Below are 15,038 nucleotides of genomic sequence, written 5' to 3' on the forward strand. Positions count from 1 at the left end.
TGCCAGACAGCCAATCTTCTATCCAAGCTAGTACCTTGCCTCTAACACCATGGGCTCTTATCTTACTGAGCAGCCTCCTGTGCGGCACCTTGTCAAAGGCCTTCTGGAAGTCCAAGTAGATAACATCCATTGGCTCTCCTTTGTCTAACCTACTCGTTACCTCCTCAAACAATTCTAACACATTTGTCAGGCATGACCTCTCCTTGATGAAACCATGCTGACTTTGCCCTATTTTACCATGCACTTCCAAGTATTCTGAAATCTCATCCTTAATAATGGACTCTAAAATCTTACCAACGACCAAGGTCAGGCTAATCGCCTGTAATTTCCCGTCTTTTGCCTCACTCCCTTCTTAAACAGGGGGGGTTACATTAGCGATTTTCCAGTCCTCTGGGACCCTCCCTGACTCCAGTGATTCCTGAAAGATCACCACTAATGCCTCCACTATCTCTTCAGCTATCTCCCCCAGAACTCTGGGGTGTAATCCATCTGGTCCAGGTGATTTACCCGCCTTCAGACCTTTCAGTTTTCCTAGCACCTTCTCCTTGGTAATGGCCACCATACTCACCTCTGCCCCCCCGACTCTCTTGAACTTTGGGGATGTCACTCATGTCTTCCACTGTGAAGACATGCAACACATTTGTGTAAATAATTAAACTTGTGCATGCAATATGTATCAAATCTTTTCTTGTCCTTTTCAAGATCAGTTTCTCAATTTTCTCCTCAATTAGTTTCTCATCTCAGGTATTATCATGACGGATCTACACTGCATTCTCTCTTTGACTTCAATGCCCTTCCAATAAAAATGTTTTGTTTTCGCCAATGGTGATGGTTGCTTTAAAGCCAGTCACAATGTGCAAGGAGTTTATAAGCCAGCTGCAATTAAATTCCACATCTCCAGCCTACAAAAGCCGCAAGTACAGTTCAAATATTTATAACATGTTTTGAGCTATTTGTAGGACTAATTTTTATCAGCCAGTTTATTCTGAATTTAGCTGTCAGTTATTTAAATCTGCAACTGTTGTAGTGTGAGTGAGTGCATGCACATGTGTGTGTGTGTGTCGGGGTGGGGGTGGTGGTGTGGGCAGGGAGGAGGAAGGAGAAACTGGGATTATCATAATAAAAAGATTTGCATTTATATAGCACTTTTCATGACCACCTGATGTTGCAAGAGTTTAACAGGTAATAAAGTACTTTTTGAAGTATAGTCACTTTTGTAGTGTAGGAAACGTGGCAGTTAATTTGTCTCAGCATATTTGAGTTGAAGAAGCCAATTGGAACTGACAGGGTTAAGTCAGGGTGATTCAACTTCCACAGTGATGAGAAAAATTCTGTAAATAAAACATTCATGCAAATGAATAGTATTTTGTTATAAGAATTGTAGCTTTGTATTTTTTCAAGGAGCAAAATATTAACATTTCTACTGTAAACAGATATATCTTAATATTCATTTGTATGTTCATTTTTTTTTTGTCCCATAGATTCACCTGAACCCAAACTCAGATCTGATACTGAAATACTCCACCAAATATTGAAGATGGGTGAAGATTACAGCAGCTGGATGGGTTAGTTCCAGTAGCTAAAATAATGAAAGAAGTTTGTTATGGTGGGCTGCGCATTCCTGAAAGCTTACCTAGATATCAAAGCTATTGAAGGTGCTCTCAAGTCAAAGGCACAAGTCGATCCACTGAACTACTGCCAAGAGCACTGGTTCCTTGGTGTTTCATTCCCCACCAGCAAATCACTGATTACAGCCAAAAGGCCCCTTCAAGAGCATTCTATTGTAATATCAGGACTTATTGTAAAATCATTTGAAATTGGAAGAAAGTGGACGTTGGTCTAATGTAATGCAAACAGTGGAGAAAAAAATGGTTTTGGAATAGGGTAAAAATATTTAGTTTGTCAAAAATGAGAATGAGGCTTTGGGGAGGGTACAAACAAAATTGCTTTATCTCAATTTTTGCACTTTGTTAGGTAAACAATATTACAGCTATATCACCAAGGCTTGTACCTTTCAGCATCAGTAGCATGCAACATGTTTACTACATCGGATGTGCTTTATAGAGTATTAGTAAATTTGCTGACTTCATTGTAGAACACTTCAGTACTACACTTAGGCCACTATGTGGTTGCAGTAAGCAACATATCATGCACTTCAGGTCCTCAAATACCCTAGAGCAATGCTACAGAAGATCTACTTGTAATGATATAATGAGATGATGTTTAAATTCAGCCAACCAGCAGTTTTATTATTCATTCCTCATGATTTACAATATGCACATTAACACAATTGTCAAAAATAAATGCAGTACCATAAAGCACTACAAATCAACATTTTGATGCCTTGCACCTATTATTTAGATCTTCATATTTATAGGTACTATAAATACTTAAATAAGGAAGAATGTACCACCTTAAAGAAAAACTCAAATCTATATAAAAAAGTCAGAGGTATATGAAAATACTTTGTTTTATACAAAACTCCTTATAAACAGATGCCAATTACCAACTTAAAAGGTTTTACATTCAAGTTTTGGTTCACTATAATATGTTTAACTCCTCCAATTTCAGGCAAACCTGAAAATATAACTAAATTACAAAAGACCAGAGTCCATTGCCATTTTGTAAAAGGTTCCTTTTCTGCGGAGAAGTTCCGGTGCAGTATCAAACTCTATAATCCGGCCCTTGTCCAGAACCATAATCCTGCAAAAACAAAAAAGGACTTCAGGAAAATACCCATGTTTGTGGTGCCCCTGAATATTAGCCACAGTAAATTACACAGAATATATTTTTAACCACATAACGGGTTTTGAGCCCGACTCATTGTTTGCCCATTAGATTGTCCATCAGCAATGTAGGCACCAAATCAAATTACCTGCCTTTTTAATGCTAGCAACATTTCTGAACAAATTATATTCGTAAACACGCTTATAGATTATCAGTGGGAAAGAATCAGGAATATTTTAAAATAATTACCCTGAATACCATCATGACTGTTCACACAAGCTTTACCATTAACTCATTCTGCCACAGGCTAACAGTTCCTAGGTTGCAATGCTCAAACACCATATCATTCAGTTTGCTGCAGGAGGATGTAAACGGAATCCCAGGCTGTTGTAAGTGAAGTGCAAGACTCTCTTACTCCATTGTCCATAATATTAACATAACCAGGGCACTATAAAAGCAGGTCATGCTTCAGCCAACCTCCCATTTTTATACCACAAACACATAATAGGTGCAGCTTCGTCTCAATTTTCTACCTCAATTCAGGAGTAGCAGATTTGGAAAAGCATCATGTACATGGTCCGTCTGTTTAAAGGACTCCCTCCACCAGATGGTGGTGTTGCTTTACTTTTACATAATCAAAATAAAAGTAAAACCAACCATCATCTGCTGAATCTAAATTGGCATATGTACTGGTTTGGTATTGAGTACCTTGCTAAAACATGAGCCAAAGTAACAATTTGGCTAGGCTATTTTGCCACTAATTAATTTAACTTCTAAAGAAGAAAATCTGGTCTACAGCATATAAGCGGCACAAAAATCAGTTGTGGATGTCCAAATTCAAGTAATTTACTATGCTGTGGAATGAAGACACTTAGTTCCCAAGACTGAATTTGAACGTGCAATGTAATTTTATATTTACAAATGCAATTACCCTCAGAATACATCATATTAGCATTTTTGACAAATTAGCATTTGCAAGAATAACTAATTTATGAGGATTTCACTTCAAAAATACGCTGCTGAGAGAACATACTTCTATCTCAACCTGTTTTTAAATACATATTTTTTTTCTCTCTTCAAGTTTCTGCATGGAAGTTAACATGTGGCTTATTCATGTGCTTTTGAACTTAGTCAATTATTGGATGCACATGCAAGATCAATTGCTAAAGTTTCCCAAAATCTACCCCCATAGGGGAAGCATAGATTCTATATCCTTCCATGAGAGTACCACCGAGATTGGAACTTGCCACGGGGAGGAACCGGAGGTATGACTCAATACACTGCAACACCACAATACTACAAAATATACAGTCCCCTGAATTCAAAGTGCTCAGTTATGCACTGTTATCTATGTGATTCATTCAAATTATTGGATAATTCAAGCATTATAAAAAGACTTCAAATTATCAGGAGTCAACTATGTGTACCAGCTCTCCAAACGAGCATCATGGCTTAGTGCCATTCTCCTGTTTTTTCCTTGTACCCTTGCACATTGTTCCGATTCAAATAATCTATTGTCCTGCAGAATGCCTCGATTGAACCTGCCTCCACCACATCACAAGACCATAAGATGTAGGAACAGAAGTAGGCCATTCGGCTCAACAGGTCTGCTCTGCCATTCAATGAGATCATGGCTGATCTGGAGTTGAGGATTATCACAGTCCTGTCTTTTCCCCATAACCCTTGATTCCCTTACTGATAAAAGTGCGTCTATCTCAGCCTTGAATATATTTAACGACTGAGCCTCTACAGTCCTCTGCAGTAAAGAATTCCAGATTGACTATCCTCTGAGAGGAGAATGCACTTCCAGGAAGAGCATTCCAGACATGAACCACTCACCTTGTAAAAAAGTTTCTCATCACATCCACTTCTTTTGCACATCACTTTAAATCCGTGCCCTCTCGTTCTCGATCCTTTTACGAGCAGGAACAGTTTCTCCCTATCGACTCTATCTAGCCCCCTCATGATTTTGTATACCTCTATTAAATCTCCTCTTAGCCTTCTCCTCTTCAAGGAATACAGTCACAACCTCTTCAATCTGTCTTCATAAGTTTCTCAGCCTTGGAACAATTCTTGTCAACCTCTTCTGCTCTCTCTCCAATGCGATCACATCCTTCCTATAGTGTGGTGCTCAGAACTGTACACAATACTCCAACTGAGGTCTAACTAGTGCCTTATATAAGCTCAGCATAACCTCCCTGCTCTTGTATTCTATGCCCCTGTTAATAAAGCCCAGAACACTATGTTTTATTAATTGCTCTCTCCACCTGTCCTGCCACCTTCAATGATCTATGCACATACACATCCAGGTGTCTCTGCTCCTACACACCCTTAAGAATTGTACCCATCATTTTATATTGTCTCTCCGTGTCCTTCCTACCAAAATAAATCATCTCACACCTCTCCGCATTGAACTTCATCTGCCACCTATCTGCCCAATCCACCAGCTTGTCTATGTCCTTGTGAAGTTCTATACTGTCCTCTTCATAGCTTGCAATGCTTCCAAGTTTTGTAACATCCGCAAACTTTGAAATTGTCCCCTGCACACCAGGATCTAAATCATTAACATATATCAGGAAAAGCAAGAGTCCCAATACCAATCCTTGGGAAACTTCACTACAAACCTTCCTCCAGCCTAAAACATATCCATTGACCAATACCCTCTGTTTCCTATTACTCAGCCAAGTTTGTATCCACATTGCTACTGTCCCCTTTATTCCATGAGCTATAACTTTTCTCACTAGTCTGTCATGTGGCACTGTATCAAATGCCTCTTGAAAGTCCATATACACCACATCAACAGCATTACCCTCATCAACCCTCTCTGCTACCACTTCAAAAAACTCCAAGTTAGTTAAACACGATTCCCCCTTTAGAAATCCATGCTGGCTCTTTCTAATCAACCCATATTTTTCCATGTGACTGCTAATTCTATCCTGAAAAATTTTCTCTAGAAGCTTCCCCACCACTGAAGTTAAACTTACTGGTCTATATTTGCTGGGCTTATCCTTGCAATCTTTTCTGAACAAGGACGTAATGTTTGCAATTCTCCAGTCTTCTGGCATCTCCCAAGTCTAGAACAGACTGAAAGATTATGGCCAATGTCCCTGCAATTTCCACTCTTACCTCCTTCAATATCCTTGGATGCACCTCATCCGGTCCCAGTGCCTTGTCAACCTTAAATACCGGCAGTTTATCCAACACTTCCCCCTTATCAACTTTGAACCATTCTAGTGACAGAGTTTCCTCCTCTGTCACCGTGGCGTGGGTAGCACCTGCTTCCTTGGTAAAGACAGGCGCAAAGTATTGATTTAACACCTCAGCCATGCCCGCTGCCTCCATGTGTAAATCCCCTTTTTGGCCTCTAATCAGCCCTATTCCTCCTTTTACCACCCTCTTACTATTTATGTGCTGATGGAAGACTTTGGAATTCCCCTTTATGTTGGCTGCCAATCTTTTCTCATGATCCCGCTTTGCTTTCTCACCTCCCTCTGAACCTTCTGTATTCTGCTTGGTTCTCAATTGTATTTTCTACCTGACACCCGTTATAAGCACACTTCTTCTTCTTTATCTTAATTTGTATCTCCTTTTTCATCCCGGAAGCTCTGGATTTGTTTGCCCTGCCTTTCCCTTTTGAGGGAATATATCTTGGCTGTGCCCAAACCAATTCTTCTTTGAAGGTAGCCCATTGCTCAGCTACAGTTTTTTTCCACCAACCGTTGGTTCCAGTCTACCTGGCCCAGCTCCATTCTTGCCCCACTGAAGTTGGCGGTCCCCAAGTTAATTATTCTTACTCTGGGTTGCACATTTCCTTTTCTACCATCATCATAAATCTTAGGATACAATGATCACTGTCTCCTAAATGTTCCCCACTGACACTTGATCTATTTGGCCCACCTCATTTCCAAGAACCAAGTCCAACAGTGCATCCTTTCTTGTTGGACTGGATACATACTGCCGTAGAAAATTTTCCTGAACACAATCTAGGAACTCTTGCCCCTCTCTTCTCTTTACACTATCACTGTCCCAGTCTACTTTTGGGTAATTAAAGTCCCCCATTATAACTACTCTACAATACCTGCTTCTCTCTGTAATTTCCTTGCGGATTTGTTCCTCTACATCCTTCTCACTAGTTGGCAGTCTATAAACTACACCAACCAATGGTAATTGTAACCTTTTTGTTCCTTAGCTCTAGCCAAATTGATTCTGTCCTTGAACCCTCTGGAACATTCTCTTTCTCCAGCACTGCAATGCTCTCAACCAATACAGCCACCCCTTTCCTATCTTTTCCGAACACCTTGTACCCAGGAATATTCAACACAGTCCTGTCCTTTCTCGAGCCAGGTCTCTGCTATCGCCACAACATGGCAATCTGCACCTGTAACTCCCCAATCTTATTTACTATACTCTCTGCATTCACATACATGCACAGTAACCCTGATTTAGACTTCATGACTTTCTCCCTTACTCCGACTCCACCTATTAATTTACTATTCTCTATACTAGTGCTATCGGTCTCTCCCCGTTTTTTGTGCACCCTGGTGTTCCTCTCGAATACTCTCTCCTGGTTTCCACACACCTGCCAAGTTAGTTTAAAGCTACCCCCAACAGCACTAGCAAAACGTAAGGAACTCCGTCCCAGCTCTGTTCAGGTGCAACCTGCCTGGCTTATACAGGTCCCATCTTCCCCAGAGCCAGTCCCAGTGCCCCAGGAATCTAAAGCTCTCCCTCTTGCACCATATTTTCAGCCACGCATACATCTGCCTTATCCTCCCATTTCTGTACTCACTTGCACGTGGCACTGGGAGTAATCCGGAAATTACTACATTCGAGTACCTGTTTGCTAATTTTCAACCTAGCCCCCTAATTTCTGATCATAGGACCACATCCCCCTTCCTAACCAAGTCATTGGTGCCAATGTAGACCACAACCTCTGGCTGATCACCATTCCCCAGGAGAACGTCCTGCAGCCGCTCTGTGACGTCCTTGGTCCTGGCACCAGAGAGGCAACATACCATCCTAGAGTCACGTCTATGGCCGCAGAAACGCCTATCTGTTCCCCTAACTAATGAATCCCCTATCAATATTGCTCTTCCACTCTTCTTCCTCCCCCCCTGTACAGCCGAGCCGCTCGTGGTGCTACAAACCTAATTCTGACTACACTCCTAAGGAACCAACACCCTCACCAGTATCCAAAACAGAAACCCAATTTGCGAGTGGGATCCCACAGGACTCCTGCACCGCCTGCCTGCTTCCCTTGGGCCACCTGGCGGCCACCCATTCCCTTTCTGCCTCCATGCTCCTAGCCTGCGGTGTGACTACCTCTCTGAACGTGCTATCCACATGGCTCTCAGCCTCACGGATGCACCACAGTGACTCCAGCCGCCGCTCGAGCTTCAAAACCCAGACTTCAAGTTCCTGCAGCTGGCAGCACTTCCTGCACAAGTGGTCAGTGAAGATGCCAGCAGTGTCCACAACTTCCCACATGTTAAAGGACGCGCATTCCACGCGACCGAGCTGCCTTGCCATGTCTTTACTTTGGTTTACTTATATTACTTTATTTTACTGACCCTGACTTAAATTTACTCCCCTATTCCAAGTGTTTCTTGTTAAAATCCAAGTAGCTTCTTCTTTAAAGGTAATACACTTTTCTAAATTAACAACTATTTAAAGGATACTCCCTAACAGCAGTTTCTCACCAACCAATGAACTTGCAGTTTTCCTGTGATGTCACTTCATTTTGCTTCTTCAAATCTGGCATTCTAGAGCCAAAGCTGAACCTGTGCGTGTTCTCCAACTAGGTTCGCTCTCTGCCTCTCTCCCGGCTAATTCTAGATTTTTATTGAATTCAAATTTCACCATTAGCCATGGTGGGGTTCGAACCCAGGTCCCTAGAGGGTCTCTGGAATACTAGTCCAGTGACAAAACCACATTGCCACCACATCTCCCCAAGCAGGCACAGAGCATGTAGGGACCTAAAATTAGCCTGGGGACAAACCTCATCATCCCTCAATAATAACCTGCTGCACTCAGCAGACAAGGAGGACACACAGAGGGACCAACAGAGTCCTCCTTTAAATAGGCAGATTGAGATCCAATGATGCAATTGCGGTAAAGTGGCAGACGATGGCTTAGGATTGACTCGACAAAGCGTTTCCAATCATACAGGCAAAATTACTTCCTGTTTATTAATTAATGGCATAAATTGGAGAATACGGATGCAATTATCCAACAAGTTCCAGAGATAAGATCATGTAAATTTCAAGCTAAATTTTATATTACCGTGTATAATCCATAATGGTTTTGAGACGATGTGCTACTGTGAGCACAGTACATTCAGCAAACTGGTTTCTTATTGTTGACTGGATGAGTTCATCTGTTTCTAGATCCACAGCAGCTGTAGCTTCATCAAGAACTAGAATTTTAGATTTCCGAAGAAGAGCCCGTGCTAAACAGAGCAGCTGTCGCTGTCCAACACTGAAATCACAAAACATTTTGATCTTGTGTTTATTGTTTATCCATACAGTGCCTTGATGTGATCCATATTCCGAATCTAAAATAAACCATGCCTTTCTGACCAAAATGAATTTTGTCTGTTTGCATTATAAAATGCTGAGTAGGGAAGATCGGTAGAGGATTTCCAGAGATTTTCTCCCACTCATCCACTAACTTCAGCAGAAGAGTTCTAAAAACCAAACATTTAGATCGGATCAATTCAGTACATTAATATTGATGGAGTAAATGGAATTTGTTATACGAAATACCAATTTCTTTGGCCCCCTCAAAGTGAAGGGACATATTTCTGATACATGCCATGAAGCACTAGACACAATGTAGTGTATATCCCAGTAATTTCACCATTTTATTGATGTACAGCTTTCTCCTGTAGGATGGGAGAGGAGAGAGAGAAATCACCCCAGATTCATAATGCTATTCTAATCTTAGCTGACTGATACTTCGGCATTCTAGTATTATAATTCCAGTAGTCCTTTTACAATAGGGATAACTTTCTTCTCTAGCTTCCTTTCAACTTTCTAACTTCCCATTATAACTTTCTGCCTTTTACCCTTTAAGAGTCAGGACAGATCATTTGGATTATGTGCATTTACCAAAAAATATAACAGCGTGCTTTTGCCACACTTCCTGAGTCATAATTTTTGAAAGAACTTACTTGCAGCTGAATTTTAGAAGTGACCATGAGCACCATCATGGGTAATCGACAACTATATTGACACATTAGAAACAGCACACTAATGGGCTCTAATGTCTCACTTCTTCAAATATACCAGCTACTTAATGTTACGCTCATTTAATTTGGTAGTCATAACTGAATCACTTCACAATTTGCAAAGATCTTTAAACAACAACTGAACTCAGGGCGCCACAAACTTATTTAAACAAATAAACTTGTAAAATTCGAGAAACTAAAAGTTGCTATCAGAACCAATCAAAATCTGTTTCTATTGTTATCACATTATCGCTAGATTCATCAGATCGGACTTATAAATTGAAGTCTAAATGCATTGTTTCAGGAAATATCAAAACCACAGGTTTTGTTTAGTGGTGTTTGTTTAATAACTCTCATTCAAAATGAAATAGACAGAATTAACTGCTACGTTATAATGTTAAAACATATATGTTTGCATTTTACCTGAGATTCTCTCCTCCTTCAGAACATTCATGATTCAATTTGTTAGGCAGACCAGACACAAAAGTTTTCAGGTGAGCCAGTTCCAAAGCTTTCCACAAGTCTGAATCCGAGTACTGATCAAAGGGATCCAAATTCATCCGAAGTGAACCAGAGAACAATACTGGGTCCTAATTAATTAAGTTCATATTGTATGGTGTAAGAATTACATTATACTTTGTAGCTCAGGTTTACAAAAATATTATACTTCAAATAAAATCAGACTGCAATTATGTACCTGAGGTATGATAGTAATCTGAAACCTGAGGTCATGAAGGCCTATTTTTGCAATGTCTATTCCATCAATAGAGATTTGTCCTTCAGCAGCTTCAATTATTCGAAACAGGCCAAGTGCAAAAGAAGATTTTCCTGCTCCTGTTCTCCCAACTATTCCAATCTACAGAAGAAAAGATAAGATTTTCAGTGAAATTTAAAACACATCATATCTACAAATAAATATGAAAAATCAAAGGCTTGTGCTATCATATTGTACAAACATACCATATCCAAGAAAGCAGAACTATTTCATAGACCCTATAACAAATAAAACTTATAAACATAGACATGTAGTTAAAAAAGGGACAATAGCAATGTTCAAAATGCATGCTATTCCTTTGAGACTTGGTATTAGATCTATATCCTGTTTTTTTGACTTTTTAAAATAATATGTATTCAATATTTATTGAACAATTCTAATATTCAGCAACGTTTTCCTCTCTATATACATTGACAGTTTTAGATTTGTTATAATTTACACAAGTGCTCTGGAGCCGTCAACAACAGGGGAAAAACATGTTTCCAGGGAAAGAAAATACCAACCAGTTTCTATGTATTATTAGTACAAGAATCTGAGCAGACTGCATGGTGGTAATTGTAATCTGTCATGATTCACATTACAACTCTACTCATTAAGCTGCAAGCATCTGCTGTAAAAATGTCCCAAAACTTAACCATTTTCAACCGGATTTACATTCCATAAATTTCATGAATGAAAAATAGAAATTGACAAACTTTTGCTTGTTTCAAGAAATATTTAGATGTTAAAAATTAATCAGCAGCTGAGTAAAACCAGGAGGCATTAAATCTAGAGTTAGCTTATTATGCAAAGATGGCTACAGTCAAAGCATGAGCACCAACTCTGCTAAACATTAACTTTTACTCAGTGATATCAGTCAAAGTTCCATCACTCACCTTTTCGCCTCCATTTATGGATACAGTGATGTCCTTCAGGGCCAAGTCAAGATCTTCTCTATACCGTAATCCATAGTTTACAAATTCTATCTTGCCTTCCGCAGGCCACGTTTCAGGTGGTCGATTATTTCTAATAATCCAACGCGCCTAAAAAGAGAAGCCTGGATCATAACGCCATTTCCGACAGTTATATTCGCCAGAATGTTCTGTACATTTGTTCTAAGAACTGCTCCATGTTGAGGCCTTTTATTATCAAATTGTTGAGGAAATATAAATTTAAACCCACAACTACATAAGAGTGGAAGACAATATGGCTCAAAATGTTTTTATTAATCATTCTTTTCTCAAGTCATTGAGTAAATTTTTAGCGACATAGTTTTACAATTTTGCATTAAAAAGGTAATATTAATGGCAGCAATTCATGTCATCAATGAGGGTCCTGCCAAAAAGCATTCTGGGATGTACTTGAGATGCACAAGTAACAGTAACATCAGGTCAGGGGAGTCCTGACTGTCGTCTGATTGGCAGGAGATGTCGACTGGCTAGAAGCAGCCGAGCTGTGATGGTGTGTATACAAACTGTCCTCCTCTTTGAACTCCTTGTGGGGCAAGAACTGGGTGTCCCCGGTTGAGCAGGGTGACTCCATTCCAGCAGTACTTGGAATTCCCCAGTCCCAAACCCTCTCCGACTGCTGACCTAGAGAATCCAAAGCACTTCCCAATCACCAGGCTCAATTTCCCTCCACCCACTGACCAGGGGTGGTTGGGGTTGGGGGGGGGGGGCGCATTCCAACAAATACCTGGCAGCAACTGTCACCACCTGCAGCCAAAATCAGGGCTACCACCCAAAGAGTCTAGGAAATTTTAGTTAATTGTGATCCTGCCATTAGGATTAGCAGGGGTCTACATCCCCCGACCGATCCAGGTGAGGCACCCAACTACTGGGCTTATGCAAACACCAAATGCTATAAATTTATGTTTCGCAGATTGAGATGTCAGAACAAGCTTGGTGTTCCAAACCCAAGACTTCCAATCTCAGAGGACAGATCTGTTTTATTTTCTAATTTGAATCTTACCTCTTTGGGAGTACCAGAATACTCTTGCACTCTTTCCACTGCAACAATATTAGTTTCTACTTCAGAAGTCATGCGTACCAGCCAGTTTAGTGTCGATGTTATCTAAACAATAATGAGACATTTTTAGGGGACATAGGAACAAGAGTAGAACATTTAGCCTTTTGAACTTGTTTACCATTCAGTTTGATCTCCTTCTTATACTGTCCCTAGGGCTAGAGGACAACTTCCTTCACACTAAAAATAAGTTCTCGGGTGACTGAAGAGTCCACTGCATGACCTACAGTCTCTGTCACAGGTGGGGCAGACAGTGGCAGGGGTGGGTGAGGTGCCCGGGTTCCCACTCGCTCCTATCGCTGTCGCTTGGTTTCAGCTAGACCTTGGCGATGAGACTCGAGGAGTTCAGCTCCTTCCTGGATGCTTTCCCTCCACTTCGGGCAGTCTTGGGCCAGGGATTTCCAGATGTCAGTGGGAATGTTGCACTTTTTCATGGAAGCTTTGAGGGTGTCCTTGAAGTGTCTCCTCTGCCCTCCTGGGGCTGGCTTGCGGTGTTGAAGATCCGAGTAGAGCGCTTGTTTCGGGAGTGTCATGTCAGGCATGCGGTCAATGTGGCCCACCCAGCCCAGCTGGTCGAGCGTGGTCAATGTTTCAATACTGGGGCTATTGGCCTGAGCGAGGACACTGATGTTGGTGCACCCATCCTGCCAATGGATCTGCAGGATCTTGCAGAGGCAGCGCTGGTGGTACTTCTCCAGAGTTTTGAGCTGCCTGCTGTACATGGTCCATGGCTGAGCCATATAGGAGGGCAGGTATCACTACTGCTCTGTAGACAGTGAGCTTGGTGCTGGGTTTGAGGTCCCGGTCATCAAACTTTCTCTTCCTCAGGCAGCCGAAGGAACTCCCTCCCAGCAGCACTGTGGGTGTGCCTACATCACATGGACTGCAGCGGTTCAAGAAGGCAGCTCACCACCACCTTCTCAAGGGCAATTAGGGATGGGCAATAAATGCTGGCCCAGCCAGCGAAGCCCACATCCCATGAAAGAAACAAAAAACTTTGCTCTCAATTAAATTAAATTGTCATTACTAACAAAAAATAAGTAATCTGCACAGTTGTCAGAGTGAGGTAATCTCTCAAGATATTCTGCCATTACTGAAAGCTACCATGTGGTATCAAATTCATTACTTTATAAAAGGATCTACTATTATTGTCATTCAATGCTTCAGGACAGGAAAGTATTTTTCACTTCACTTTGCATATCTAAAGGTATAAAAATATTACACTACTCCACTGCATCAGTGTAACAGCAGAGGCTGGATATTTTGTGAAGAGTGGACCACTTTGTCACCCCTTCAAAACTTTTCCACCATCCAGAAGGCGCAATTCAAGAATTGCCCCTTGCCTTGCCTGTGGGCAGCCCCACAATGACACTCAAAAAGATCAACATCATTCAGGAAACAGCAATTTGGTTGAGTGGCACCTGCCACCAGGCTCATTATCCACCTTTGCCATCACTGGTATACTGTGGCTGCAGTATGTACAGAATGCTGCAGCAACTCGCCACAGTTACCTTGACAGTAACCTTTATGGCCAAGGACAAATGCGGCAATATTGAAGGAATACAAGGCACATCACCACGCCCTCAAGACAATTAGACACAGATAGTATATGTGGTCTTTCCAGCTGTTCCCCCAGCCCAAGGAAAAATTTAAAAAAGGAAAGCCAGAAAAAATACAGCAGGCTAAAACTGATCAGCTCAAAAGGGCAGTGAAGTTTTAAACTTTTTTTATTCATTCACGGGATCTGGGCATCGCTAGCTAGGCCAGCATTTATTGCACATCCTTAATTGCCCTTGAGAAGGCGGTGGTGAGCTGCCTTCTTGAACCGCTGCAGTCCATGTGGTGTAGGTACACCCACAGCGCTGTTAGGGAGGGAGTTCCAGGATTTTGACCCAGCGACAGTGAAGGAACAGTGATATATTTCCAAGTCAGGATGGCGAGTGACTTGGAGGGGAGCTTTCAGGTGGTGGTGTTCCCTTGCACCTGCTGCCCTTGTCCTTCTAAGTGAAGATGTTGCAGGTTTGCAAGGTGCTGTCAAAGGAGCCTTGGTAAGTTGCTGCAATACATCTTGTACCACTGTGCATCAGTGGTGGATGGAGTGCCAATCAAGCTGGCTGCTTTGTCCTGGATGGTGTTGAGCTTCTTGAGTATTGCTGGAGCTGCACTCATCCAGGCAAGTGGAGAGTATTCCATCACACTCCTGAATTGAGCTTGCAGATGGTGAGTAGGCTTTGAGGAGTCAGGTGGTGAGTGACTCTCTGCAGAATTTCTTGCCTCTGACCTGCTCTTGTAGTCACGATATTT

At 41.5% G+C, this 15,038-nt stretch overlaps 1 protein-coding gene across 3 annotated transcripts in view; it reads right to left on the reverse strand.

Annotated features, from left to right (window-relative positions):
- Positions 1–2,228: 2,228 nt before the first annotated feature.
- The window catches only part of abcc1 (ATP-binding cassette, sub-family C (CFTR/MRP), member 1), a 95,696-nt gene continuing 82,886 nt past the window's right edge, over positions 2,229–15,038 (reverse strand). For all 3 annotated transcript variants that reach the window (XM_041206165.1, XM_041206164.1, XM_041206163.1), the window contains 6 exons: positions 12,681–12,782; positions 11,606–11,752; positions 10,653–10,811; positions 10,379–10,545; positions 9,010–9,204; positions 2,229–2,703 (listed from right to left, as the gene is read on the reverse strand). In XM_041206165.1, coding sequence (XP_041062099.1) covers positions 2,595–2,703; positions 9,010–9,204; positions 10,379–10,545; positions 10,653–10,811; positions 11,606–11,752; positions 12,681–12,782 — 879 coding nt within the window. In that variant the 3' untranslated portion in view covers positions 2,229–2,594. The remainder of the gene's footprint in view (positions 2,704–9,009; positions 9,205–10,378; positions 10,546–10,652; positions 10,812–11,605; positions 11,753–12,680; positions 12,783–15,038) is intronic.

This window comes from Carcharodon carcharias, chromosome 15, assembly GCF_017639515.1.
Source record: "Carcharodon carcharias isolate sCarCar2 chromosome 15, sCarCar2.pri, whole genome shotgun sequence".
NCBI classification, from domain to species: domain Eukaryota; kingdom Metazoa; phylum Chordata; class Chondrichthyes; order Lamniformes; family Lamnidae; genus Carcharodon; species Carcharodon carcharias.